Raw genomic sequence first — 24,038 nt, forward strand, 5'->3', positions numbered from 1 at the left:
CCAGCCGGCCCTGCAGGTCTCCCACCCTCTGTCCTGGGGTCAGAGGACGTGGCAGTGGTGAGTTCATCTGCCAGCGTGTGTTTCAGGCCCAGGGGAGCAGGCAGGCCAGAGGCACTGGCCGAGGGTCCACACCTGCAGGCCCAGAGTCTGTGCTGTTCCCACGAACCCGGGTCCCACTGTGCCGCTGGCTTTGTGCCCGAGGCCTCTGATCCGCCTGCAGGGTCCCAGCCCGCTGCTGAGGGCCCGTCTGCTGGTTCCACAGCTCAGCACCTTTGCCAAGGCGGCGGCTCCTCCACTGCCTGGAATTCTCCCTGGTCCCCATCAGGCCCGCATCCCCACCCCTCCTCCTTCAGTGACCCTGGGGCATTCCGTCTTGGAGAGAGGGCCCCTTTCAGCTTGTCCGGACGTCCCGAGGGACTGACCTTGGGATTCAGGGCCGTCACTGGGCTCCTGCTTCCCCACGGAACCTGGTCTGTCTGCCCTCCCTCGGGAGGGGTCAGCAGGGCCAGGTCGGGCCGGATGGGGTTGGACGTCCAGGGACCCCCGGGAAAGGGCCACAGAGATGGGTCGCCCTCCCGCGAGCGGTTCCAGCGGGTACCCACCCACTCCCGCCCCAGCCGAGGGCTCGGAGGACAGCGCCCCGAGCACCACGAGGGAGGGGGTGGGGCCCGCGCGGGCGGCTCAGAGTGCGGAGCCCTTTGCGGGCGCCCCGCAGGCCGCAGGCTCGTCCTCCCGCCCCCGCGAGCGCCGCTGCTATTGGCGGAAAGTTCCGGGGCTGCGCCGCGATTGGCCGCAGCCCGGCCCGCCGCCTCCAGCAGCTCCCCGGCGCCCGCGGGGCTGCGCAGCCCGGGCGTGGGGGCGGAGGGCGCTGCGCGGGGCCGGAGCCCGGGGCTCCCTGCGCCCGCGCGCCATGCTGCCCCCCGCGCTGCTCTGCGCGCTCTGCGGTGGCCTCTGGGCCGCGGCCGCCCGCGCCGGCTACTCGGAGGACCGCTGCCGCTGGAGGGGCAGGTACGACCCGCCGGGAGCCCGGAGAAGGCCGGGCTCTGCATCCTCGCCCGTGGAGCGGATGCCGCCGGGCGGCCGCGGGACCGGCCGGGGAGGGGCCGTGGCAGCCCGCTCAGCGCCGCCCGTCCTGTCCCCAGCGGCCTGACCCAGGAGCCCGGCAGCGTGGGGCAGCTGGCCCTGGCCTGCGCGGAGGGCGAGATCCAGTGGCTGTACCCGGCCGGCGCGCTGCGCCTGACCCTGGGCGGCTCCGACCCCGGCGCGCGCCCCGGCATCGCCTGCCTGAGGCCGGCGCAGCCCTTCGCGGGCGCCCAGGTCTTCGCGGAGCGGGCGGGCGGCGGCCTGGAGCTGCTGCTGGCCGAGGGCCCCGGCCCTGCCGGGGGCCGGTGCGTGCGCTGGGGCTCCCGCGAGCGCCGGGCCCTCTTCCTGCAGGCCACCCCGCACCCGGACATCAGCCGCCGCGTGGCGTCCTTCCGCTTCGAGCTGCGCGAGGACCTGCGGCCCGAGCTGCCTCTGCAGGCCCGCGGCCTTGGCGCAGATGGTGAGTGCCGGCAGGGCGGGCACGTCCCAGAGGGCGAATCTGAGGCTCGGTCAGAGGCCGCACAGCTCCTGAGCAGCAGCGCCGGGACAGGTCGGAGGGAGGGAGGGCTGATTTCTGGGCTCAGCTTAGGGGAAGAGCTGGCAGGGGGCAGAAGGAGTGGGAAGCGCAGGGCAGGCGGGGCATCCCGGGCCCCTGGTCCCTGAGGGGTTGGGGGAGGGGGTGACAGGGCACCGAATCCAAGCCTCCAGCCAAAGCTGTCCAGGGCTCCCTGGCCCAGCAGTGACCTCCCTCCCCTCCCCCAGACCAATACAACAAAAGTCCAGTGTGAGCCGTAACCATGGTGACGCCGTCTGGCCTCCTGCAGGGCACCAGGCGCAGCTCTGCTCTCCTGGAGACTGCAGCCTGACCCCACAAGGGGTGGGAGTGTCTGTTCTGCCCCTGGCCCCCTGCTGAAGACCCGAGCCCACCCTTCCTCCTGCCACCTGGGCTGGGCCAGTGTCTTTTTGCTCTCAGGAGGAGCTCCGGGAGGCCGTGGGGGTCATGGCATGCCGTTTGCATGTGGGAGGTGGGTATGGGAGAACATGCACCCGCGCTCTTGAGCTGCAGGTGGGTGAGCCCCCTAGGCCCATGTCTGTGCACGTGTGTGTTGTGCACGTGTGAGCCTGCAAGGGTCACCCTGAACACAGGTGTCTTCAGGGTATGTGCATACATGCTCCCTCCCTGGGATCCCCATTTGCCATCAGGCCCTGAGGGGCGTCTGGTTGCTTGTGTCTCACTCCCGCCTCTGGCTTGGGGGAAGGCCCCAGGTGGTCCAGGAGAGGACCTGACCTTCGCTCACCCTCTCCCGTATGCTAGGTGCCTGCAGGCCCTGCAGTGATGCCGAGCTCCTCCTGGCCGCGTGTACCAGCGATTTTGGTGAGTTTCCCTGCTTCGGGGGGGGAGCCTGGCACTTGTCATCCCTGCGTGCCACTGGGCAACATGTTTTCTCACAGTGATCCATGGAACCATCCACGGGGTTGCCCATGACATGGAGCTGCAGGAGTCTGTTATCACCGTGGCAGCTGACCGTGTCCTTCGACAGAGCCTGCCACTATTCCGGGTAGGGGGTTCTGGGGGCCAGGTGCAGGCCTCCATTCATACTCCATTGCAGTGTGGCATCCGCCCTGGCCCTGGCACCTTCCTCTTCATGGGCTGGAGCCACTTCGGTGAAGCCTGGCTGGGCTGCGCACCCCGCTTCCAGGAATTCAGTCGTGCTTACATGGCTGCCCATGCTGACCGTCTCCACCCCTGTGAGGTGGCATTGGACTGAGGGGCCTGGGAGTCGGGTGCTGGGGAGAGCCTGGTGGGAGGGTGGGTGGGGAGGGGGTGGCCCCCAGATGGCATCGCCGTACCAACTGCCTCCGTGGCGGTGGCCATAACCAATAAGAACATGGATTTCATCAGCTGCCACAGACGAGAGTCCTGTCCTGAGCCCAGCCCTGGGCCCTTCACCGCATGGGTGCCTCCTTCCACCCTGGGCTATGCTCTGGCTCCTGCTTTGCAGAGCAGGGCACTGAGGCTTGGGGGCCACGCTTCCTTGTCCAAAGCCACCCAGAGAGTGAGGGGAGAGTGGCCCCCAGTCATGCCCCGGGGACGGCTGCTGCCCGGTTGGCGAAGGGAAAGCTGAGTCTCTGCCCTGCTGTTCCTGCCCACGATGCCAGGTGCTTTCTTGGCTCAGAGCAGGAGTGGAAAAGAGGCTGTAGCTTCCAAAGTCTGAGTTGGGTGGGGTCCCAACAGGGCATGAGGTAGGCAGGCAGGCAGACACCCCGTCCAGCCTGCAAGGGAAGGGGCTGCAATCTGGCAGGGTGCCAACTCCCCTCCCTGGCCCGCCTTGAGCTCAGCAAAGCCACCCTGGCCTCATCCCACCCCCAGGGAAGAATGGGCCCCTCTGTCCCGAGGGCCCTGCAACGTGCAGAGCATCCTGACGTGGTGTGGAGCAGGCAGGGTGTGGGATCCCCCTCAGGGTCCGAATGCTGCCCATTTCCGGCGGGTGGGGGCACACAATGGGGTCTCTGAGAACCGTTTCCCACCACCAGCCCGACTGCCGCCACTCCTGCCTGCCTTCTCCACCTCACACAAAGGGTCGGCGCTGTTCTCCGTCCCGGTCGGTGGGTGCGGGGGGCTCCCAAACCCGGGATGAGCTCTGCTCACCCCCACCCTCTGGCGCTCAGAGAGAGCCGCAGCTGAAGCCTGACAGCACCTGGCTGAGCCTCAAACAGCTTCCCATCCGTGCCATTTCGCTGGGGAAGGCGCCGAGAATACGGCTTTCAGGCAGGACCCGAGGCTGGGGGGAGACAAGGCTGTCCAGGGCCCACGTGGCCACTTCCTCCAGATCCAGCTGGCATGGGGCACCCAATGTGGGTCATGCCCTGAGTGATACTCGGGTCACCTCTGGTGGCTGCCTAGGAATTTCCATGGGGTGGGCTCAAAACCCCACATGCACACCCATCTTACTTAAGACTGCTTTATGGGGAGAGGGGGTGGCTGATGAGAACTGGGTGAGGAACACTGCGGACAACAGTACTGGGCCTCTTCCCGGCACCAGCCCAAACTCCCAGCTGTGGAGTGCTCAGGGCTCAGGCCCCAGGCCCCTTGCAGCTTTAGACTCCACCAGCGTGCTGATGACCCCTGGCCTGGACCTGTCTCCTGGAGTGCAGACCCTTTAATCTCCGCTCTCCTCTCTCCACCAGGGAGTATCTCAGTAGAGGCCAGAAAAGGAGGTAGGGTGTTCTGTAGGCCCGCCATCCTCCTGTCTTGGGAGGCCCCAAGGAGGGCTCCCCTCCAGGGCTGAGCAGCACCCTCACCTTTGGCCTGATTGTCTGGTCAGCTCCCCACAGCCTGCTTGGAAGGAGGACCCTGGCCGCACTGTGAACTGCCTCACAGACCACCTGCCTACAAAAATATGGGCAGCTGCTCTGGGGTGGGTCCTGGGTTGGGCAGTGATGTGTACACGCCTGCCTGGGAGTCTCCCACTGGATGTGGACGTGAGAGGGGCACACTGGGGGCCTGAGCAGGTGCTCCTGAGAGCCCTTCAGGAGCCAGGGGCTGCGTGAGCATCCCCCCAGCTGAGAGCCCTTCCCTCCTGGGAAGGGCTCCGAGCCAGGTGGGGCCAGCCCCCCGCAGTGCTGGCTCACCCAGAGGTACGCGTTTCGCGGTCAGCAGCTGGGGCCAAGTGCTGGAAGGTCCGTAAGGCAGTCTACATCTGGGGGAGGGGGACCGGCGTGCCCCACATCATCTGATGCAGCCTCCGTCCTGCCCAGGCTCAGGGCTGTGACTGCGCCAGGGCAGAGCACGTGTGCATACAAGCCTCAGACATGTAGCCTCGGGGTGGGGTGAACAGGCAGTCCTGGCTCTGTCCCCCTACTTGCCTTTCCCACTCCCAGTTTGTGTTTGGCAGGTCACCTTTGCTTTGAGAAGGAAGGGGGTGTCTCCAGCTCCTGGGGCTTTTCCTCCCACCTCCACGGCTGGGCCAGCTGCCAGAGGCCCCAGTCTCACATCCGGCCGCCTCTGCCTGCTCCATCGTGCTTTGCCAACCCCCTCCTCCCGCCCCTCAGCTAAGCTCCAGCCTCCACCATTTCCTGCGCCCTTGGGCTCGTTGCCTTGTCCGCTCCCGGGCTAGGCCGGCTTCCGGTGGCCTGGTCGGCGCAGGTCCCTGCAGTCACCCCAAGACGGAACCCGGCTGTGACCCCAGCCGGCCGGCCCGCACCCCCGGCGAGCTTTCCCCGCCGCCTTGGGCTGCACTCCCGGCAGCAGCCGTGCTCCGCGTCCGGCCCGCTACCCTGGGTGGCCCTCCCTTCAGAGGCCGAGCGCCGCTCCCCTCGGGCCCCCGGCTGGGAGAGGCCCCGAGCAGGACGCGTCAGGGCCGGACCCCGCGAGGGAAGTCCGCGACCCCACTGCCCCGTGGCCTGGTACCCGCGGGAGGGGCTTCCCGGGGCCGCTTCCGCTGCCCCGCCCCTTCCGGCGCCGCCGCGGGCTCGGTAGGCGTGCGGCGGGGAGGGTGCCCGGTGCCGGCCGGGGCGGCGGGGAGGGCCGGGGACGGGACTACCCCAGCCGCGTGTCCCGTAACCATGGAGGACGACCCGGCCGAAGCGCTGCCGGATCTGCGCGAGCGGAGGCCGGGCCTGCTGGAGCTGCTGCAGGTGGCGGCGGGCTCGGGCCTGGCCGCCTACGCCGTGTGGGCCGCGCTGCTGCAGCCGGGCTTCCGCCGCGTGCCGCTCAGGCTGCAGGTGCGGGGCGGGGCCGGCGCTGGGAGCTGAGCCCAGGGACGCGGGAGCGCGCGGCAGCGCCGAGGCCGGGCGGGCTGCGGGCTCACACCGCCGCGGGTGGGAGCGGATAGCCTGTGCTACGGAAGGACACCCTGCGGGCAGGCTCCGCCCCACGCGCCTCCCCTCGGGGGCTCACGGTCGGGACGGCCCGTGGGGAGCGGGGATGGCTAACGGACCCCAGCCCCGCCCGCCTCCCTGCCCAGGTGCCTTATGTCGGAGCGAGCGTGCGGCAGGTGGAGCACGTGTTGTCGCTGCTGCGAGGCCGCACTGGAAAAACTGTGGACCTGGGCTCTGGCGACGGCAGGATTGTAAGGACTGGGTGAGGGGGCGTGTCTCCCGTGACCCCCTCCCGTCACCGCCACCCCCTGGTCCTTCACTCTCCCCGCCCACAGGTGCTGGCGGCGCACAGATGTGGGCTCCGCCCAGCTGTGGGCTACGAGCTGAACCCGTGGCTGGTGGGGGTGGCTCGGCTGCGCGCCTGGAGAGCAGGCTGTGCAGGCAGTGTCTGCTTCTCCCGTGAGGACTTCTGGAAGGTAACCCAGGGAGCCCTGAGCCCCTCTGACCCCACACCTGGCCTCCACGTTCTCAGTTCTGGCTTGGTGACCCTGACACCCCAGGTGCCCCTGCCTCCTGGGCAGGCACTCAGAAGCCACCGTGACCCATGCCCACCAAATCACTTCCCGAGCGGGGACCCGTTTCCTGCCAGGTGACCTCTTCTTCCTGCAGGTGAGCCTGAAGGACTGCCACAATGTGTCTGTGTTCCTGGCCCCTAGCGTGGTAGGTCCGGGTCTTGTCAGCTGTCCAGGGGAGGCCCATGAGGCCCCCAGTGTCAGAGCTGGGTGGGCAGCCGTGTCTGCCCTGCCACCCACCCTGCTGCTCTCTCCCACAGCTGCCACTGCTGGAGGACAAGTTGCAGGCAGAGTTGCCTGCGGGGGCCCGTGTGGTATCAGGGCGCTTTCCACTCCCCACATGGCAGCCTGTGGCTGTGGTGGGTGATGGCCTGGACCGTGTCTGGGCCTATGACATCCGTGGTGGTGGGCCGGCTGGGCAGTCTGTCCCAGGACCCAGTTCTGCCTTCGTCCCCGGGGTCCCTGCTTCACAGGCTGGCTGACCTTTTGGACAAAATAAAGACTCAGTGGGCTCTGCCTTGGCTCTTGTTGGGTAGAATGGTCCTTCAGGGTGCGGTGGGGCGGGGAGCTCTCCATGTTGGCTGCGAAGAGTTCTCCGAGTTTGTCCGAAGACCAGCTAGCAGCTGTGGGTCTCCGGGTGTGGGGGCTTGCCTGGCGGTGTGGCCACCACTTTCCAGGGGTCCCTGGTACCCACCAGCTTCCTCAGCCTGAAGATCTCCTGCCTGTACCTGCTTAATGAAGCCAGGCTTAGTCACCTGCCCGGCAGTGGACAAACCCTGCCCCTAGTGCCTGGGACCAAGGCCCTCAGGTCCCCACCTTCCTTGCAGCCCACCTGCCCAGGTGCTGGTCCACATACTCCTGTAGCTCGGAGAGTTGCTCCTCGGCCACTGTGGCCCTGACTAGCAATTGGGCCCGCTCCCGTTCCAGCTCTGCCTGGCATGGGGGTACATAAACCATGAGCCAGAGCAAAATGTGAGGAGGGGACCCCAGCCAGACCTTACCCATTACCTGGGTGCCATGGGAAAAGTCTTGGAGCTTCTGGTGGATCTGGGCCCAGGATGCAGCTTCCAGGCCCCTGTGAGGGAACAGGGAGGGGTGGACGTGAGGGCCAGCTCAGCCCAAGGGCTGACCAACGACCCCGCTCAAGCTGGGGACTAGATCCTTGAGGTGCCTTCCAGGAGCAAGTGTGGGATGGCACGGGCCCACCCCTCCATGATGGACCTTGTCCGGGACCTTGGGGTTATCTAAGCGGGACGCTGCCACTTAAGGAAGGCAAAGCCACAAGGCCAGCTCAGCAGTGACCCTAACGTCTGTAGAGATGCTAATGGAGGCCTCCCGGCCCAGGCTGGCAGCTTGTTTCCCTGGGTGGTGGGCCTGCACAAGCCCCTGCCCGTCGTACATTAGGAGACACGGAGGCCCAGTGTGAAGGCCACTGGGGAACCCGCTCCCACCCCAACCTGGGGCCAGGATCTCTGCTGGCCATCCCACCATACCTCTTCCTCCTTGGGGCCTCTGGGTCCTGATGGAAACGTCCCTCTCTCGGGGATTCTCCCTAACCTTCCCATTCAAGGTCAGTCCTGCTCCTGCCAGGCACTTGGTTTTTCTGTGGCTGTTGGCAGTTCTCACACAGACCCAAGGGCATGATGGGCCACCTTATTCACTGCTGCAACCCGATCCTGCCAGTAGTTAGAGGTGACGGAACACACAAACGACCCCCTGCAGGTGCCCCCACACCTGCACCAGGGCACTCACTGTGGCTCGGATGTGGTCTGCTGGGAGGCTTCATCCCGTCCCTCCTGTGGGAACAAGAGCCGTGTGGTGAGCCTGCTGGGCTGTAATGGCTGCACAAGGTAGGAAGCCCAGAGGCCTTGGGGCTTTGCTGAGCCTGCAACAGTCGCTAGGGTGTGTTCTGGGGCTCAGTGCCCCAGGACTGTGGGGCAGCAGGGGTAGGTTACCTGGGCCTTGAGCTTCTGGAGCTGTGTCTCCGGCATTGCCTGGTCCTTCTGCAGGTGGCCGAGCTCAGTGACCAGGGGCAGGGGCCCCAGATGCGAGGTGGCTGCATCGAAAGTAGCCTCAGGGGTCCCAAGTGCCCCATGGGGGCCCACCAGCACCTGCCACACACTAAGCCACATGCCAGGTCACATGGGGCTAATCCACCCAAGCGCCCATGTCAGGGAGGGGCCCACCTGTGGGTGACCAGCAGCTCCTCGTATCTGCGGCTCAGATCTGCCAGGCGCTTGCGGTAGGCGCGAGCGGCCCGGGCCAGCTGTTGCTCACGGCTGCGGTGTGCCATCCGGATGTCCTCCAGGGTGGTCTCCAGAAATGCCTGCAGGGCTGTAGCTGTGTGGCCTGTACCACCTGCGTGCTCCTGGAGACAGGCAGGGCCAGGGCTGGGGAGGGTGGGTAGTCGGGTGCACTCTGGTCCCGCACCCACTCCACGGGGCAGGTCCGGCAGCGCCCTGGGCCTGCCCCACAGGCTCCCCCTGAAGCAATCACACCGAGGCCAGCTTTGGGCTCCCCGGGACCCAGAAGCCTCCCAGCCACCACAGGCCCACTCGACTGAGTGCCTACCGCCGCGGCCCGGGCACAGTGCTGCAGCCGGAGGGCATACTCCTCACTCAGCTTCTTGAGCTGCAGCTGCAGCTGGGCATTCTCGGCCTCGGCCTGGCGGAGCTGGCCCTGGCAGGTAGACAGCACCTGGAGGTGCAGACCTCCTTGAACCTGTGTCCTAAGCGATGGGCCTAAGCGATGTTTGTAGGGCTTCCTCCCACCAGATCTCAAAGCACGCAGGGCTGTGCCTCACCAAGGCTTGTGCAGCCAGTCGCTGCCCAACTGTTCTGGCCTCCTCTCGGGCTCCCTGCAGCTGCTGGCCCAGGGCTGCCCTGTGGACACGGGTGTCAGGCTCAGCAAGGCCCGGGACAGGGGACTCTCTCTGCCCTTTAGGAACAGCTACACTTTGCACTACACACTGCCGGGCCCTCCCTGTTCCCGGTGGGGCAGCCACTCACACACGTGTTTCCAGCGCCTGCCACAGGGCCCTGTCCTGCTCCGGTGCCCGCTTCTCTTCTTCCTGCAGCTGTAGGGGCACAAGGCTGCCTGGCTGAGACCCCAAACTCCAGGTCCCTTGCGCTGCCCACCCCTGCCCTGGGCTAGGCGGCTGCCTGCTCGCACTGCTCCCCAGCTGCTGCTGCTGGTCCTCAGGCTGTGCCTGTATGGAGAGCTGGTCCGAGCTTCACGGCGCCTGAGGATTCACGTGGCTCCCACCCAGCCCACCCAGACAGACCCTCCTTTTGCTTGTGGTGACCTGGACTCTGCGGTGGTCAGACTGTCCCTGACCCCTGGCCTCTTGCCCAAGCTCCTGTGCTGGTGCCTGGTGGGGCCTCTGATCTGCTGCTTCTGGGATCGCACGCGCTCTGTGAGCCTCCAGCTCCAGCTCCAGCACCCGGCTCTCCAGTTGCAGGACCTGAATGAGCAGGTGCACCCGTTCACAGGGCCACCCGGTGAACAGGCCGGCATCCATCTGGGCACACAGGGATGGGCACACAGGGAACCTATGTCCTAAGCGATGGGCCACACAAGGGACAGGTGGGGACTTGTAGGCACTGCATTGAGTGTGCACGACCTCACAGGGCACACCTGGGCCCCTCACAGGTATGCACGGGCCACCTGTGCTCAGGCCAACACATGTCAGTGCCCACCTCGCTCTTCAACTCAAAGACTTCAGCCTCGTGCTGCTCCTGCAGCTGATGGGCCCTGATCTGCAGTGCGACCAGCTCCTTGGAGATCTGTGGATGGCAGGGTGAGAGGTGCTCCCTGTGGGACCCTACGGGCGCCCTCCCCCCTGCCAGCCCCCCAATACCTGCAGCTGCTGTTCCTCACTCAGCTCTAGATCTGAGGGAAGCTCTGTCTCATGGCTGGTGGCCCAGGCTGAAGCACCCTCAGTGACACCCAACAGCCAGTCCTCAGCCTGTGGCAGAACCTGGGGAGGCAACACCACCCGTCCCCTGGGGGTCTCAGGCCTGGGCGGTGGCCTTGGCTCCCATGGATTCACTGGCTACACACCATACACTCAGCCTGGCTGAGCTGGGGCAGCCCCTCCCACATACCAGGCTGGGACACAGGACATGGGTGCCTGCACCTCACTTGTCCTCTGAAGGGATAGGGCACCCCCAAGTCCCTCAACATAAGCAGCAGACTCACTTTTTCCACGGCCTGAGGTGGGGCCCCCGACTTGAGTCTTGTGGCTGCAACGCCCTCCATGGGCACAGGGAGCTCCAGTCGCCTAAGCCCAGCGCTGCTTCGCCTCCTGGCCTGTTGTCGCGACACGGTGGCTTGCGTTGCTAAGGCCTCTGCTGTTCCCCCGGAGTCTCCAGGGTCCCCACCCGCGGCGGCAGGCAGGACAGTTCAGTGGTTCAGAGGGGAGAGTCTCAGCTCCTTCCATATAAGGCAAGCCATTCTTCCCAGCTTCCGTTCCTCATCTGGGGAGTGCAGAGCAGCGCCCGTGCGTTTATCCGGGGCACGGATGCAACCAAGGGTGTAAGAAGGCGCCCAGCCTGAGGAAGTGGGAGACACCGCGTACAGAATGGGGCTGTTCCTGCTGTCCTCACGCGGGTACCCCGCCTACCAAGTGGGTGCACACACTCACGAAATGCCTCCTTGTACCTCCGGTGCTGGCTGGAAGGTACCCCTGCCGCAGCCCGACGGAGGGGCGCGGACGTACCAATCAGGGGTCCCGGAGCTCGGGGGAGCAATGGCTCCGCCCGGGAACCAGGAGGACTGCTCGGAAGGGGCGTCGCCACACCGGGCGCGAGGGCGCCGGATGTGCGCGCGGCCCCCCTGCACAGGGCACGTGCACTCCCTTGTGCACACGCGCGCTCCCTGCGCCAGGCTCTGGCGGCCGCCGCGCACAGCTCTGGGCCGGCCGGGGGCGTTGCGTCCGGGAGCGGGCGGTTGGCGGCGGCCCGAGCGCCGAGCTGCTGCAGCCCCGGCACCGGCACCGAGGCCCGCCTTGTCCCGGCGCCCTTCAGGCTGTCCAGCAGCCGACTGGCACAGCCCGTGAGGGTAAGAGGGGGGCCGCGGCAGCTCGAAGGGGGCGCACGGGGAGGCGTGGCCCGGAGAGAAAAACGCTTCGCGGGGCGGGGACTCGGCGGTGGGCGTGGCCCGCGGGGCGGGAGCTCGGTTCCCCAGGAGGTACCCGGGCAGGGGACGGGCTCCCCTGCTGAAGCCCAGGGTTGCGCGTGGAGCTGCCCCCTCCCTGCGCAGCCCTGCCTACGTTTGGAGAGGAAAGCTGCCGCCCCGAGAAAGGGGCTCGGAAGGCTGGGGTCGGCGCGGGGTGGCTGCGCTCTGAACCATGAAGGTCAAGGTCATCCCCGTGCTTGAGGACAACTACATGTACCTGGTCATCGAGGAGAACACGCGGGAGGCCGTGGCCGTAGATGTGGCCGTGCCCAAGAGGGTGAGGTCAGGCTTCGCACGGAGGGGCCGGCCGGCCACCCTCCTTCCCGACCACCCCGGTTGGAACCGAGCGGCCCCGTGTTCCTCGACCGCGCTGGGCCTCCCCTGAGATCAGGGCGGCCTCGGAGCTCCCTTTCCCTTCCTCTTGTCTCTCTTCGGAACGCACCGGCTGCTCAGTGATTGCCGGATCTCCTGCCCCGCCCCCTCCTGGCCTGCTTGGGGCTCTGTGCACCCCTAACTTGGCGCCCCATTACGGGGGGCCATCTGGACCGTACGCATGTCCCTAACTCCCATCATTTTCAGCTGCTGGAGATCGTGGGCCGGGAGGGGGCATCACTGACCACCGTGCTGACCACCCACCACCACTGGTGAGCGCGGGCGGGGCGGGCCGAGGCGCGAGGGAGGGCGTCGCCCGAGGCCCTGTCCCACCCCGGGCGTGATCCCGCCCTGCCGTCCGCAGGGACCACGCGCGGGGCAACGCGGAGCTGGTGCGGCTGAACCCCGGGCTGGCAGTGCTGGGCGCCGACGAGCGCATCTGCGCACTGACCCGCAGGCTGGCCCACGGCGAGGAGCTGCGGGTGAGCGGCGCCCAGGAGGGCAGGGGGGGCATCCTGGGCCTGCATGCCTCACAGACCCTCCTACCACCCTGCTGCAGTTCGGGGCCATCCACGTTCGCTGCCTCTTGACTCCCGGCCACACCACCGGCCACATGAGCTACTTCCTGTGGGAAGACGAGTGTCCAGACCCACCGGCGGTGTTCTCAGGTTCGGCTGCCAGCGCCCCCCAGCCCCACCTCCCTCTGACCACGCCCCACCTTTCCTGACCTGCCCTCCTCCCCAGGGGACGCACTGACCGTCGCAGGCTGCGGCCGGCGCCTGGAGAGCTCAGCTCAGCAGATGTACCAGAGCCTGGCCGAGACCCTGAGCACCCTGCCCCCCGAGACAGTGAGCAGCCCGTCCCTTCCCCTCCTGCTGGGTCCGACCTCCCGACACAACCCACATGCACGCTTTGCACTTGCCCTGTGCCGGGGTGCGGAGTGAAAGCTCACCAGCCCTGGGGATTGGGTGGATGGGCGTGGGGGTGTGACAGGAGGTGCTGGGTGGCCAGGTGAGCGCCACCCCATCTCTACCTGTGGCACAGAGTGCACCCCCAGTGCATCCTTTCTCCAGAAGGTGTTCTGTGGCCACGAGCACACGCTGGCCAACCTTGAGTTTGCACAGAAAGTGGAGCCCTGCAATGACCACGTGAGGACCAAGCTGTCATGGGCCAAGGTGCAGGCTTTCTTCTCTCAATGGCGAGGGGGGAAGGGGGGGCTGGGACCCAGGATGGACACTGCAGGGGAAGGGGGAATCCACCACCACTGGCCTGTGTGACCAGACCTTGCTTAGCTTGGGGGGCTGCTGCCCAGCACTCCCCTAAGGGCAGGGTTGACCTTGGACAGGGATCCTGGCAGCCTGCAGAACTGGCTAGGGCCAGACCAGGGAAGGCAGCCCCTTCTCTGCTCCCACCCCCAGGCTGGGGCTGAGCCCAGCCAAGGTGCCTGGAGCTCTCAAACAAACCTGTGACAAGAGCCTGTGGTCATTCCAGAAGAGGGACGAGGATGATGTGCCCACAGTGCCGTCCACCCTGGGCGAGGAGCTCCTCTACAACCCTTTCCTGAGGGTGGCGTGAGTACTGGCCCACATCCCTGGACTTCCTGGGGGGCAGGCTGGGAAGCATGAATCTGGGCCTGACCCAGGGTGCCTTAGGAGGCCCCAGGCCCTCCCCGCAGGCCACACTGTACAGGTTGGCTCAGGGCCTCCCTGGCAGTGACTTGGACACTGAGGGACACGTCAGGGACCGGTTATCGGGCCGATGGAACTTAAGTGCCCTCTGCCAGTGCCTGCTGAGCAGGCCCCCACGAACCCCCTCTCCCTGCAGAGAGGAACCTGTGCGCAAGTTCACGGGGAAGGTGGACCCGGCTGAGGTCCTGGAGGCGCTCTGCAGGGAGCAGACAAGCTTCGAAAGGGTGGCCGAGCCGCCGCAGCCACAGGCCCGGGCGCTCCTGGCGCTGCAGTGGGGGCTCCTGAGCACACCCCGACAGAAGTGAGCTTCGAGGGGGCCAGTCAGCATGTCCTCCTCCCTCAGACCGACCGAGCCCACTGGGTGGTGCTGCTGGAGCCTTCTGCAACCCTGCCTGCTCAGCTGCCCAGCTTCAGGGCTTCACTGTGGCACTTCTGGCGACAGATACGTAGGGCTCCTCACCAGGATGTTTGTGAGCCCCAAGACCTGCGTGCTGGGGAAGAGGCCTAGTGGGGTGCACAGGGCTCCCGCCCTTTGAATAAAGCTTTGAAAGGCCTCTCTGTTGACACTGGCAGAGATGATCAGAATAGTTTTGGGAGAGGCCCCTTTATTTGAGTAGTTAGGCGGGGACGGGCCTGGGAGGCACGGCCCATTCTGCCCTTCCCTGCATTTGTACAGGGGACCCAGCCGTGGAGCTAGGACTTGGCCAGCACAACCACGGAGGCCCGGCCCCGATGTTCCCACTGGAGCTGGGCCCAGAGAACACAGGTTCTCAGGCGCTGGAGGCCACAGCTCTGTCAGAACAAACGCGTGCTTCCAGGTGGAGCAGGCAGCCATCCCCGCCATGGTGTGACGGGCTGTGGGCCCCTTTCGTGTCCTCTGCTGTCCCACACAGTGGGGCTCCCCACACTGGGCTGTAAGCTCAGCCAGCTGGCAGATCTGGCCCATTGCTGCCCTCCACAGCTTAGCCTCAAGGACTCTAGAAATGAGTGAAAAAGAACCCCCTTTTGCTCCGCCTTAAAGTCCCCATGGGACAGGCACGCCTCGGATGCTCAGGCCACCAGGACCAGGAGAAACAGGCACTGCCATAGCGTGGGCTCAGGAGGGGCTGCAGCACCTTGGGGAAGCTCCAGCCCCCACAGTGGGAGTCGGAGAGCGCAGGCTGCAAACTGTGGCTTCCGTCGTGTTCCTACTCGGTCCCAGCACGTTTTCTGCAGCTCAACATTCGGGGAGCACTCCCTGGGGTCTTCCTTCCTGGGAGTGCCAGTGCCGGCCACGGTAGGTCTGGCTGACTCTCGGGGTCTCCTACCACCGGACACTGAGGCCAGAACTGGCCTTCTCCACCGCGTGGTAGTGTGTGTGCAATAGGCGGGTGGCTCGCTCTGAGCTCTCGCCCTGCAGCCAGCGCTCGTACAGCTCCTGGACCCCCGGCACGTCCGCGGGCACCTCTGTCCTGACCATGTTGTACAGCCTCTCCACGTGCTGGAGGAGCTCCTTGTTGGGCCTGTCAGGGGCCTGGAGCTGGCCCCCACCGTTCAAGCAGCCTGTGACAGAGCAGCGCAGGCAAGGGTGTGGTCACCAGGAAGGGGATGGCCCCACTGCCCCAGCCCTGGTCCTAGAGGGGCCCCCACGAGCCTCTGCGGTGCAGCGGCCCTGCTGTGGCTACCTGCAGGGCAGGCCATGACCTCCACATAATGGTAGGGGCAGCGCCCTCGCTTGAGCTTCTGCACCAGGTTCTGGATGTTGCGGAAGCCGTAGGCAGCAGCGAAACGCAGCAGGACGCGGCCTTCCTGCTCCAAGGTCACCTCCTGGAAGTCCTTGTTCCTGACAGGACACAGCCCAGGCCTGTCCAGACTCCCAGCCCAGGACCCCTCCACTCCCCACCCTGCAGCCACGTTGCCAGCCTAACCCAAACCTGGCTGGGGGGCAGTGATGGGGGATGGTAGAAGGCTCCCCTGCAGGAGCTGGGCGGGGGACCCCCCCCCCAAGCCTGCTCCCTGATCTGCAGAATGGGAGTCTTGGCTCCTGGAGGACAGCAGGCCCTAGCCCTCCTGTGAGGTGGTGCATCGTGCCAGGGCACGCCCTGTGCCAGGCACACTGCCCTGCCACCATGTGGCCGGGGACACTGATCCTGGGGGTGAGGCTGAGGCTTGGGGAGCTCTGGCCACTCAAGGTGGAGGAGGGCCTGCTGCTTGATGCCCGAGCACCACCACGCCTGCCTCAGCAAGGGGGCATAACTGGGTGGCCATGCCCAACTCCAGCCCTTCTCACTGACCTCTGGGGTTTGTAGGTGACCTCATTCACACGGATTCCAAATAGCTCTCGGGCTGCATGCTGGAACACATGCTCCAGGTAGCCCCCTGAGCCCCCGCCATGGTGGCTGGTGGGCTCCTGGGCAGACACGCTGCTGCACCTGGGGAGGAGGGTATAGCCTTGGGTGGCAGGTGGGCTGCCTTCCGCAGATGGCACCTGTCCCACGCTGGAGGGTATTTGTTTTCTAAGTGGGAGGTGAGTCACAGGCCCCTGGGGGCTTTGTCGGTGTCAAAAGGCCACTCAGGCAGGAGAGGAACTCTCTGTTCTGCTGAGTCATCTTTTCAGGGGAGCTCAGACCTGTACCAAGTTGGGGGCAGCTCTGGTGACCTTCAGTTAATAGTCTGTGACCCTGACCACCTCTGTGGACACCAAGACGGACGACAGGGCAGACGTAGAACAGACAGAGCACAGCGTGGTTGGGAAGACACTGCCCAGCCCGCATTCTCACACGTGCTGCCCGCCAGGATGCCTGTGGCCTCTGCCACGGCACGTGGCGACTCACAGACTGTCCAGCGGGGCCGCCTCCAGTTCCGACAGCAAGACGCCTTCCTCCTCTAGCAGCCTGAGGACTTCTCCTGCGAAGAAGCCGCAGCCGGGCCTCAGCGCCACAGGACATGGGAGGACACCTGTCTGCAGGCCCGGCAACCTGTGATCTGGCCCCAGAGCCCCAGGTGTCCACCCCCTGGACTGCAGGGGACAAACCCAGCCACAGAAGTGAGGAAGGACTCCTCTTCTGAAGACCCTCTGGAGAGCGGCCCTGCTCCCCAAGGGCTGCAGCCCACCCCACTGCTCAGCATGAGGGGGACCGGAGTGTGTGTTTGCACAGGGACACCTTTCCTCGGCTTGGATGCCTAGGTGTTTATTTAAAGAATTCAGGAGGCTCTGTGAGGTTGCTCGACTGGGAAACAGCGACGGACGTGAAGCAAGAGGCTGACAGGCCGCCCTGTGCAGACTGTCTCAGAGCAAACGCTGATGGAGCACCCGGCACCCCACGGGTTGCAGGTCCCCTAGGGTTTGGGACAGCTTCCAATGCCAGTAGCTCCAAGGGGAGGGACACCAGGTGGGCCCTCTCACCAGGCCCCAGGGCTCTGCACAGGGGGCCACAGCTCCCAGAGCCCAGGGGCAGGACCCAGGTGCTGCCACCCTGCGCTCAGACCACACCTGGAGGCCTGGGGGCTCAGAGTGGTGTGACCCTCACCTGTTGTGACCACGCAATCCACGTCACGCGTCTGATGCTCCTGGCTGAAAAAGTCAGGTCTGGACGCTTCCAGCTTCTTGTCGTAGCAGGGCATCACTGTCACGTGGTAGATCTTGTCAGGGGTCAACTGCTGTATGGGAAAAGGAGCTGCTGCCTGACCCCAGCGTAACGGCGCCTGTTAGGGGAGGCAGGGAGGCAGGCCCAGCCGGGAGCACAGCTGGCCAGCAGCCAGGGTGTGACCACAACTGTTTAGATCCATGGACACAAATGGTCCTGGCTCATCTCTCGGGACAATGGCTCAGAGTCCGCAGTCGGAGTGTCCTGCTACCTGCTGCTGGGCAAAGAAGTCCTTGACCAGGGAGCCCATGACCTGCTGCGGGGACCGGGCGGTGCTGAGGTGCGGGATGATGAAGCTGCCGTGGGTCTTCTCTGCGTAGCAGATCCAGCCTGAGGCCGACAGGAAGCGGCGCCTCAGCAGGGACAGGACATCGTGGGGGTGAACAAACTTGCACGAGGGGTGATGGTCCCCTTAGGGATGTCCCCACTCCCTCGTCACCATCACGGGGTTCTAGCATCCACGTGATCACCGTCTTGGACGGACGTGCCTGCTGGTGTCCCTCAGGGCCTCACCCCTGGCTTTTTGGGGGCCCATAGCATGAGCACACCTGGACAGACGGATGTCAGCACGGGTAGGGCCTGCCTGTGGTCGGCCTGTCCTCGGAATCGCCGCACGAACTCTCGCTGGCTCTCAAGGAGACTGAAGTTCCTTGAGAAGGCAGTATCGAACACGTAGTGCACCCCTGGAAGGCAAGCGCCCAGGAAGGATGCCCTCGGGAGCAGGGGCTCTGCCTTCCAGTGGCTCCTCGGCTGTTTCCACAGGGGCCACAGGAAGCACTCGGTTCCAAAGTGTCCTGGGACACCGCGTGTTGTGTGCTGCCCAGGGCCAGGCCACACCCATGGGGCCTAGTTCCTGACACAGAAGTCAACCAAAGTCCGTGACAGGCCTGGGAATGTGCACTGACAATTCTAATTTAAAAAGGATAGGAGGGGTGGATGAATTCTAGGTCAGGAAAAGGCTGTGTCAGGGCTCTCATAATTTTCCTTAAAGGGCACTGTTCCCAATCGCCAAACTGAAACTTTGGGCCAAAGTCAAACTCCAGACAGCATGCCTGGTGTGTTTAAATTCAGTGACTTGGAGACATGAAGAGACCCTCCAGGTCCCCTGCTCTGAGCTGCATACACGCAGAGATTCCAGACCTACCTATTTTTTTAAAGAATGCAGTTAATTTCCCGGCGGTATCTGTAGGATGCAGCTGGAACCTCGCAGCCAGCGATGCTCTGGACTGGGGTGAGACCGAGACGACCACCAGCCTCTGCTGGCCCAGGGCTGCTGTCTGCTAAGGAGACGCAGCTTATGCTGTGTGCTTCATACAGATCCCTGCGGGGCTCCACCCAGGTGTGTCATTTTTGTGTACTTACAGAACCCAAAGTTTAGGGCCCAACACTGTAATGCCAAAGTCCTGACGAGTGATTACTTGGCTCTCATGGACAAGACACAGGAGCTGAGCTGCCCTTGACAACCCTGCAGACTGGGGTTCACACCAGGTCTGGATATCTGGGTAGTGATCACTTACCTTATTGGCATCTAGAATCTTCCGCAGCTCCTCGTGGCTCTGCTGAGTGATGAGCACGGTCTCTGCTGAGGTGACGCAGCCACTGCACGCCAGGCAGTCATCCAGCGAGATCTTGGCCTTCTCCAGCCTCTGGGTCCCTCCGTCCTGGAAGCATGAGAACCCAGTACACAAGGCCCCTTTTCCCGAGGACACGAAGCTCCCGAGTGAATGGAACCTACAGGACACCAGTAACCTACGTGGTAACTGGCTGACCTGAGGTGCCACTACATTTTTAAAAATTAAGTATTTATTACAAAAATACTTATGCACACTATAGATTTAAACAGCACCATCAAGTTCTAACTCTGGCTTGAGCTCAGCTGGTGCATCAGAGCCCTGTTAACATAAGGGCAAAAGCGGCCGCCAGAAGGGCAAAGGCGGCCATTAAGCCTGCAGAGAAGCAGCCAACTCAACCCAGGAGAGGCAGAGGGGTCGCTGGTCCCCACGCTGCACTCACACGGCTGCAGAGAAGGCACCAGAGGCCAGGCTCTAAAGGGCAGAGGAAGGACAGACGGGCATTTGGAGGAGAGGGCAGGAGCCCGGGCTGCTGCCCTGCACCTGAGGAGTTGGGGAAGGATGCAGTCAGGTTCAGCCACAGACACAAAGCTTGTTGCTCAAGTTGGCCTGCAGGCTTTTCTCAGGTGCAGATGATCCCCAAGGGGGCCCTTCACTCCCTCTGCAAATGCAGCAGCCGTCTGAGCCAGGGCCAGGTGAGCTGCAGGGGCCCAGCCTGTGACCAGAGGGCTGAAGAGACTGCAGCTCCCTTCCAGCCCAGGTCACTAGGCCTGTGCTTCACACCAAAGGCACGATTTGAGCTCAGTGCATATTCGATCAGAGGCCCAAAGGCCCAGCCTGTGATGCTGTTCTGAGGAGGAGGCCGATAAGCTTCCCGACTCCCCAGATCAACAACACTGCTCTGGGCCATGGGGCTCACGGGCACCCCCGTCTCCTCTAGGTCCCTTCATTCATGGGACTCCTCCTGAGGCGTCTTCCTTTAAAAGACTGCTGTGCCAGGCTCAGGCAGTAACGCTCGTGTGCCATGGGGTCACCCTCTGTTCACGCTGGGTCCCGCCCCACCCTGAGCCCCCCTGTAGCTCTTCCCTGCTCAGGAGAGGTTCCTCGGATGGAGTCCCAGTGCCTGTGGCCCGTGGGATGGCATGGATGTTCTTGAGAGACCAAACGGCAAACAGTTGGGGTGAATTTTAACACCATTAGATCAGAGCATCATCATTGCTCAACTGTACAAGAAGTAGGTACTCACTAAGAACAAGGGGTCTGAACTTGAAGATCTCACACAATTAGAATAGGAGAGAGGGAGGGAGGGGAGAACTACCATTTCTGCAAAAAGAGCCTCTCTGTGGACCACTCAGTTCCATGCTCTGTCCCTGTGCCACTTCCCCGCCCTCCCAGCTTCCCGATGGCCAGTGAAATTTGACATGTGGGAGAGGACTGGTGAGAGGTGCAAGCCCTCATGGTCCCTGCACTTATGACTGGACAGAGCAGCGAGGCGTGTTCCAGATCATCCAAGCTGAAACTTACCTGGCTGACTTGGAGGTAACTCCCATCATCTTCGATGTGGATCTTTGCCATGCCACGTCGCGGCCTCTTGTCCACCTTCATGGGCTTGATGCAGTCCTGTGCCAGTACGAGACCCCAAACAGGGGCCTGAGTGTGCAGAAGAAGGGTGCCCTGAAGGGACGAGACCCTGCCCTGCCTCCTGTCTTCCTGCAGAAGCAAGCCTAGTGATGTGGCTGCTTACCCCCGATGCAGCCGGCACACATTCTGATGCCCTGCTGGTACCGAGGGTCACTCTGCTGCTGCAGTCTGATGAAGTCAGTGCTAACTCGGCCTGGCCACCCCTTGGAGGGTCAGTGGCCAGTCACAAGCTTTGCTTGGAGGACACCTCCCTGTCCAGTGCCCTGGATAAAAGTTCATTTCTCTCCCCACTTCCCTGAATTCTTGCGGTCTCTCTCTTCTTCACTCTCAGAATCTTCACGGGCCATCACTTTCCTGAAAATGACCAGCCCCAGGAAGGCCTGGCGGCAGGCCCGTCTGAGCTCATCCCTGCCCAGGGCGCCCCTCCTCGCGGGACCCCCGGCTAAGGCCCGCCCCTGAGCCCTGGCCCATGGGTTGGCACCCCGATAAGAGCGCCTTCCCCTTAAGAGCAAGCTCTGCCTCCCTCCCCCAGCCCGGCCCCTACGTTGACCACACACCCTGACATTTCCTGGGCAGCCACAGCGCGTGACTCCAGCGACAACCTCCCCTTCTCTTGAAACAGGCGGGACTGCCCCCGTTTACGCAAAAGAAACTGCCTCCGAAAAGCTGCGCAGGGTCCTCCCGGCCCCAGACCGGGCCCGCCACTACCCCTCGGGGTGGCTCTGGCGGCCCCCGCCGGGTCCCTCCGGGCTCCGCGCGCCCCCCTGTGACGGCGGCTCCCGCTCTCCCCTCCCGGCCGCTGGCTGGCGACCCCGCCCCGAGCCCTAGGACTCGGCTTCGCGCGCCGCCGACGCCCTGCAGCGCGGCTACCGGGCGGGCCGCCCTCCCCGGCTCCCCGGCTCCCATTCGGCCGGGGGCTGGCCGAACGCGGGGGCGAGCGCGGGTCCCTGGGTTCCGGTCCCATTTTTATGGGACAAAATGAGGCGGGAGGTGCGCTCCGCGCACGGCCGACACCCGCCCGGGCTGGCCCACCTGCGACGGCCCGATGTAGTCATCCAGGTCCGTCAGCCGCAGCACCCCGCTGAAGGGCGACGCCATGTCGGCCACGCTGCCGTGGGGCACCGCGCACAGAGGTCGCCAAAAGGCGCGAAACGACACGGCTATTCCGCCACGGTGCCGGAAAGCGCTTCCGCGCCGCGACGCATGCGTACCTGGCCCCACGACCGGGTTCCTGGAGGCGCGCGCCCCCTGCCGGCGGGCGCGGTCCCACGGAGGAGGCGGCGGGCGCCCGTCACCCTGCCTGCTTCCTGTTGGGCGCGGGCGCCTCGTGGACAAGAGTGACATCTCCCTCCGCTGCGCTCGCCTGCCGGCCAGGTGTGCGACCTGCAGAAGCCGCGACCTTGCTTTGCTTGGTCCTGGACGCAGCCCAAGAACCCACAACGGCGCCTTACTCAATGTGGGTGCCCAGTTTGTATTGAATAGTAAGGAAAGGATAGTGACAAGGGTAGGGGGCGCTTCCTCACCATCCCGCGGCTCAGTGCAAAACCTGGGGTCCTCCTCCCACCGCCTCCGACACTCTCTTCTGTTATTTTGGAGACCAGCCTGAGAAAACTCCATTTCCCTGTAAGATTTTCTAACCTGAAACAGGACTGCTGGCTGGTCGGACTCAGTTTTTGAGCTGTTGTAAATCGTGTCAGTTACATAGTCAATGACCACTTTTTACTGGGGCTTCCGAGGAAAGAGTGGTGGAGTCCGGCACGTCCGGGAGTCCACCTGTCCCCCCGGGGGTGCCCTGGCAGGCTCAGCCTGGGAATGGCGGCCACAATCTCACGTCTCTGAGGGCCCAGCCTGGTCTGTGCTCTCACTGTCTTGGGGTTCTTGTCCCAAGGTTGACTCTACCTGGCGACTCCTGCACCTGTCTGTGGCTTTACTGTGAGGTGCGGGGACCCAAGGCCTGCCTGCTATGGGTGGGGTGTTTCGTGCCCTTGCAGCTGCACCTGTTGGTCCCAGCACAGGGCCTTCTTTCTCGGCAGCTGTCCCGGGTGGGCTCCCAGTTCCCACCCGTCCGCCAACCTGACAGTCCCTGACCAGTATCTGAGATATGATGCCTGAATCTGCACCATCCCACTAGTTACCAGAGCTAGGTGAGCACAAAATAGACTTAGTCTTGCCGAAATGCCCCAGACAGTTTACAGACAGTGTGTGAGTAAGTACCATTGGGATTGGGGCAGGATGAGGGTCCGTTAGGCTAGGATGATGGGGGCAATTTATAGCAGAGAGGGCTCCAGCTGAGGCTGGGGGACAAAGGATAGTCCCCATCTGGGGTGAGGGGTGGTTTCTTCTGATGCTAGAGGGGCGACTTTGACGTGCAGATATGCAGGACAGGCTTTAACCTTTCTTTCCCCAGAGCCCAAATCTGTAAGAGCAGACCAGGGGAGCAAGGACAGGCAGTAGACAAACGGTGGGAACAGCTCAGCGTCCATCAGCAGAGGAGCAGATAAACACGCTGGTCCATCCACGCAGTGGGATACAATTCAGCCTTAAAAGGGCAGGAAGCCCTGACATGTGGATGGACCCTGAGGACCTCACACTCAGTGAAAGAAGACACAGAAGACCATGCAGCATGTGGCCCCACTTGCACCAAGTGTTCAGAACACGTGCATGTGCACACCTGCACACACACACACACACACACACACACACACACACGAGATAGGGCAGGTCCTCCTCTGGCCTGCTCTGGGCAGTCAGGGGCAGGGCCCTTCCAGGACTCCAGGATTTTTATTAACTCCAAGCAATGTCCCTGGAGACCCCTGGGATCCTGAGCCAACATTGCAGCTTGCCCCAGTGTGCCTCCTATCTCACGTTTTGCAAATTGTTTCATCATCATCATTAAAGAGTATTTACTGAGTGTTTCCCATGTGCAATACCAGAATTTACACACGTTGAGGGGATTGAGGGCCAGCAGAGGACACCAGGCGGGCTGCAGCCCCCATGGCCAGGCCAACTGGCCTGGCAGTGGCTGGGACGCAGTGACTGTGTGGCACCCCTTTCCCTGGGCTGGAGCAAGCACAAAGCCCAGCCTCGGCTCTGGACCTGCCCAAAGGACGCCGCTGGCCCAAAGCCGGCCACCTGGTCACTGGGTGGGGGCAGGCATGGCTCCGTGGCAGGCTGAGCTGGCCTCCTTTCCCATAAGTTGGTATCCTGGGCTGTGGTAACAAAGGACCACAAACGGGGGGTGAGGGTTGGGGGGCGTTCAAAGTTATCCTGTCTCAGCTCTGGAAGCCAGAAGTCTGAAATCAAGAGGTCCGCAGACCTGAGCCCCCTCCAAAGTTTCCAGGGGAAGGTTCCTCCAGCCTCGCCCAGCTCCTGCCTGGCATGCGCAGCTCCAGGCAGCTCTGGGCACGTGGCCGTGTCACTCCAGCCCCTGCCTCTGCGCTCACACAGCTCCCATGTCTTCTCCCTTCTTTTATAAGGCCACGTGTC

General features: G+C 64.2%; 5 protein-coding genes across 21 annotated transcripts; 3 read left to right on the top strand and 2 right to left on the bottom strand.

Moving 5' to 3' along the window:
• Window positions 1–547: 547 nt before the first annotated feature.
• METRN (meteorin, glial cell differentiation regulator) lies at window positions 548–4,510 on the top strand. The gene is made up of 4 exons (XM_036915791.2): window positions 548–1,008; window positions 1,143–1,543; window positions 2,399–2,458; window positions 2,536–4,510. The coding sequence occupies exons 1-4, from the start codon at window positions 563–565 to the stop codon at window positions 2,850–2,852; spliced, it is 1,224 nt and encodes a 407-aa protein (XP_036771686.2). The 5' UTR covers window positions 548–562; the 3' UTR covers window positions 2,853–4,510.
• Window positions 4,511–5,067: 557 nt separating this feature from the next.
• On the top strand, window positions 5,068–6,997 carry ANTKMT (adenine nucleotide translocase lysine methyltransferase). Its single transcript, XM_057487791.1, has 5 exons — window positions 5,068–5,808; window positions 6,051–6,155; window positions 6,240–6,380; window positions 6,574–6,624; window positions 6,737–6,997. Exons 1-5 carry the CDS (start codon window positions 5,650–5,652, stop codon window positions 6,956–6,958), a joined length of 678 nt encoding a protein of 225 aa, XP_057343774.1. The 5' UTR covers window positions 5,068–5,649; the 3' UTR covers window positions 6,959–6,997.
• On the bottom strand, window positions 6,989–11,307 carry CCDC78 (coiled-coil domain containing 78). 14 transcript variants are annotated; one of them, XR_008992341.1, is made up of 13 exons: window positions 10,677–11,307; window positions 10,336–10,455; window positions 10,175–10,261; window positions 9,781–9,996; window positions 9,485–9,552; window positions 9,280–9,358; window positions 9,048–9,173; window positions 8,663–8,844; window positions 8,432–8,587; window positions 8,229–8,272; window positions 7,485–7,551; window positions 7,309–7,409; window positions 6,989–7,204 (listed from the first exon to the last, which is right to left on the bottom strand). XR_008992341.1 is itself a non-coding variant. In XM_057487777.1 (13 exons), exons 1-13 carry the CDS (start codon window positions 10,734–10,736, stop codon window positions 7,093–7,095), a joined length of 1,374 nt encoding a protein of 457 aa, XP_057343760.1. In that variant the 5' UTR covers window positions 10,737–11,307; the 3' UTR covers window positions 6,989–7,092. The 14 variants fall into 14 exon arrangements, 12 of the variants coding, with proteins under 12 accessions (XP_057343760.1, XP_057343762.1, XP_057343763.1 ...); XR_008992342.1 differs by having other exon boundaries at window positions 6,989–7,207; XM_057487777.1 differs by having other exon boundaries at window positions 6,989–7,207; window positions 8,432–8,597; window positions 9,781–9,939.
• Window positions 11,308–11,554: 247 nt separating this feature from the next.
• HAGHL (hydroxyacylglutathione hydrolase like) lies at window positions 11,555–14,299 on the top strand. 2 transcript variants are annotated; one of them, XM_057487785.1, is made up of 8 exons: window positions 11,555–11,931; window positions 12,234–12,298; window positions 12,391–12,508; window positions 12,586–12,694; window positions 12,771–12,874; window positions 13,103–13,201; window positions 13,518–13,597; window positions 13,851–14,299. In XM_057487785.1, the coding sequence occupies exons 1-8, from the start codon at window positions 11,827–11,829 to the stop codon at window positions 14,017–14,019; spliced, it is 849 nt and encodes a 282-aa protein (XP_057343768.1). In that variant the 5' UTR covers window positions 11,555–11,826; the 3' UTR covers window positions 14,020–14,299. The 2 variants fall into 2 exon arrangements, with proteins under 2 accessions (XP_057343768.1, XP_036771689.1); XM_036915794.2 differs by having other exon boundaries at window positions 11,556–11,931; window positions 13,100–13,201.
• Window positions 14,300–14,302: 3 nt separating this feature from the next.
• Window positions 14,303–21,739, bottom strand: CIAO3 (cytosolic iron-sulfur assembly component 3). 3 transcript variants are annotated; one of them, XM_036915756.2, is made up of 11 exons: window positions 21,585–21,739; window positions 20,436–20,531; window positions 18,858–19,001; window positions 18,485–18,617; window positions 17,889–18,023; window positions 17,552–17,670; window positions 17,224–17,353; window positions 16,528–16,600; window positions 15,988–16,125; window positions 15,379–15,536; window positions 14,303–15,256 (listed from the first exon to the last, which is right to left on the bottom strand). In XM_036915756.2, the coding sequence occupies exons 1-11, from the start codon at window positions 21,648–21,650 to the stop codon at window positions 15,018–15,020; spliced, it is 1,431 nt and encodes a 476-aa protein (XP_036771651.2). In that variant the 5' UTR covers window positions 21,651–21,739; the 3' UTR covers window positions 14,303–15,017. The 3 variants fall into 3 exon arrangements, with proteins under 3 accessions (XP_036771651.2, XP_057343753.1, XP_036771650.2); XM_057487770.1 differs by having other exon boundaries at window positions 17,224–17,350; window positions 18,485–18,620; XM_036915755.2 differs by having other exon boundaries at window positions 18,485–18,620.
• Window positions 21,740–24,038: the final 2,299 nt, after the last annotated feature.

This window comes from Manis pentadactyla, chromosome 10 (assembly GCF_030020395.1).
Source record: "Manis pentadactyla isolate mManPen7 chromosome 10, mManPen7.hap1, whole genome shotgun sequence".
NCBI classification, from domain to species: domain Eukaryota; kingdom Metazoa; phylum Chordata; class Mammalia; order Pholidota; family Manidae; genus Manis; species Manis pentadactyla.

Excerpts from the sequence above, each read along its gene's own strand:
- CIAO3 (XM_036915755.2), bottom strand. The coding sequence starts at position 21,650 with ATGGCGTCGCCCTTCAGCGGGGTGCTGCGGCTGACGGACCTGGATGAC. Across the intron at positions 20,532-21,584 it reads ACTACATCGGGCCGTCGCAG|GACTGCATCAAGCCCATGAA; the intron begins GTGGGCCAGCCC and ends GTACTGGCACAG. Across the intron at positions 16,601-17,223 it reads GGATTGCGTGGTCACAACAG|GAGAAGTCCTCAGGCTGCTA; the intron begins GTGAGGGTCACA and ends GCTTCTTCGCAG.
- CCDC78 (XM_057487772.1), bottom strand. The coding sequence starts at position 10,736 with ATGGAGGGCGTTGCAGCCACAAGACTCAAGTCGGGGGCCCCACCTCAG. Across the intron at positions 8,845-9,047 it reads ACTGTGCCCGGGCCGCGGCG|GAGCACGCAGGTGGTACAGG; the intron begins GTAGGCACTCAG and ends GCCTGTCTCCAG. Across the intron at positions 8,273-8,431 it reads TCCAGAAGCTCAAGGCCCAG|GAGGGACGGGATGAAGCCTC; the intron begins GTAACCTACCCC and ends TTGTTCCCACAG.
- ANTKMT (XM_057487791.1), top strand. The coding sequence starts at position 5,650 with ATGGAGGACGACCCGGCCGAAGCGCTGCCGGATCTGCGCGAGCGGAGG. Across the intron at positions 6,156-6,239 it reads GCTCTGGCGACGGCAGGATT|GTGCTGGCGGCGCACAGATG; the intron begins GTAAGGACTGGG and ends CCCCGCCCACAG. Across the intron at positions 6,381-6,573 it reads CCCGTGAGGACTTCTGGAAG|GTGAGCCTGAAGGACTGCCA; the intron begins GTAACCCAGGGA and ends TTCTTCCTGCAG.
- HAGHL (XM_036915794.2), top strand. The coding sequence starts at position 11,827 with ATGAAGGTCAAGGTCATCCCCGTGCTTGAGGACAACTACATGTACCTG. Across the intron at positions 12,509-12,585 it reads CCCACGGCGAGGAGCTGCGG|TTCGGGGCCATCCACGTTCG; the intron begins GTGAGCGGCGCC and ends ACCCTGCTGCAG. Across the intron at positions 13,598-13,850 it reads AACCCTTTCCTGAGGGTGGC|AGAGGAACCTGTGCGCAAGT; the intron begins GTGAGTACTGGC and ends CTCTCCCTGCAG.
- METRN (XM_036915791.2), top strand. The coding sequence starts at position 563 with ATGGGTCGCCCTCCCGCGAGCGGTTCCAGCGGGTACCCACCCACTCCC. Across the intron at positions 1,009-1,142 it reads CGCTGCCGCTGGAGGGGCAG|CGGCCTGACCCAGGAGCCCG; the intron begins GTACGACCCGCC and ends TCCTGTCCCCAG. Across the intron at positions 2,459-2,535 it reads CGCGTGTACCAGCGATTTTG|TGATCCATGGAACCATCCAC; the intron begins GTGAGTTTCCCT and ends GTTTTCTCACAG.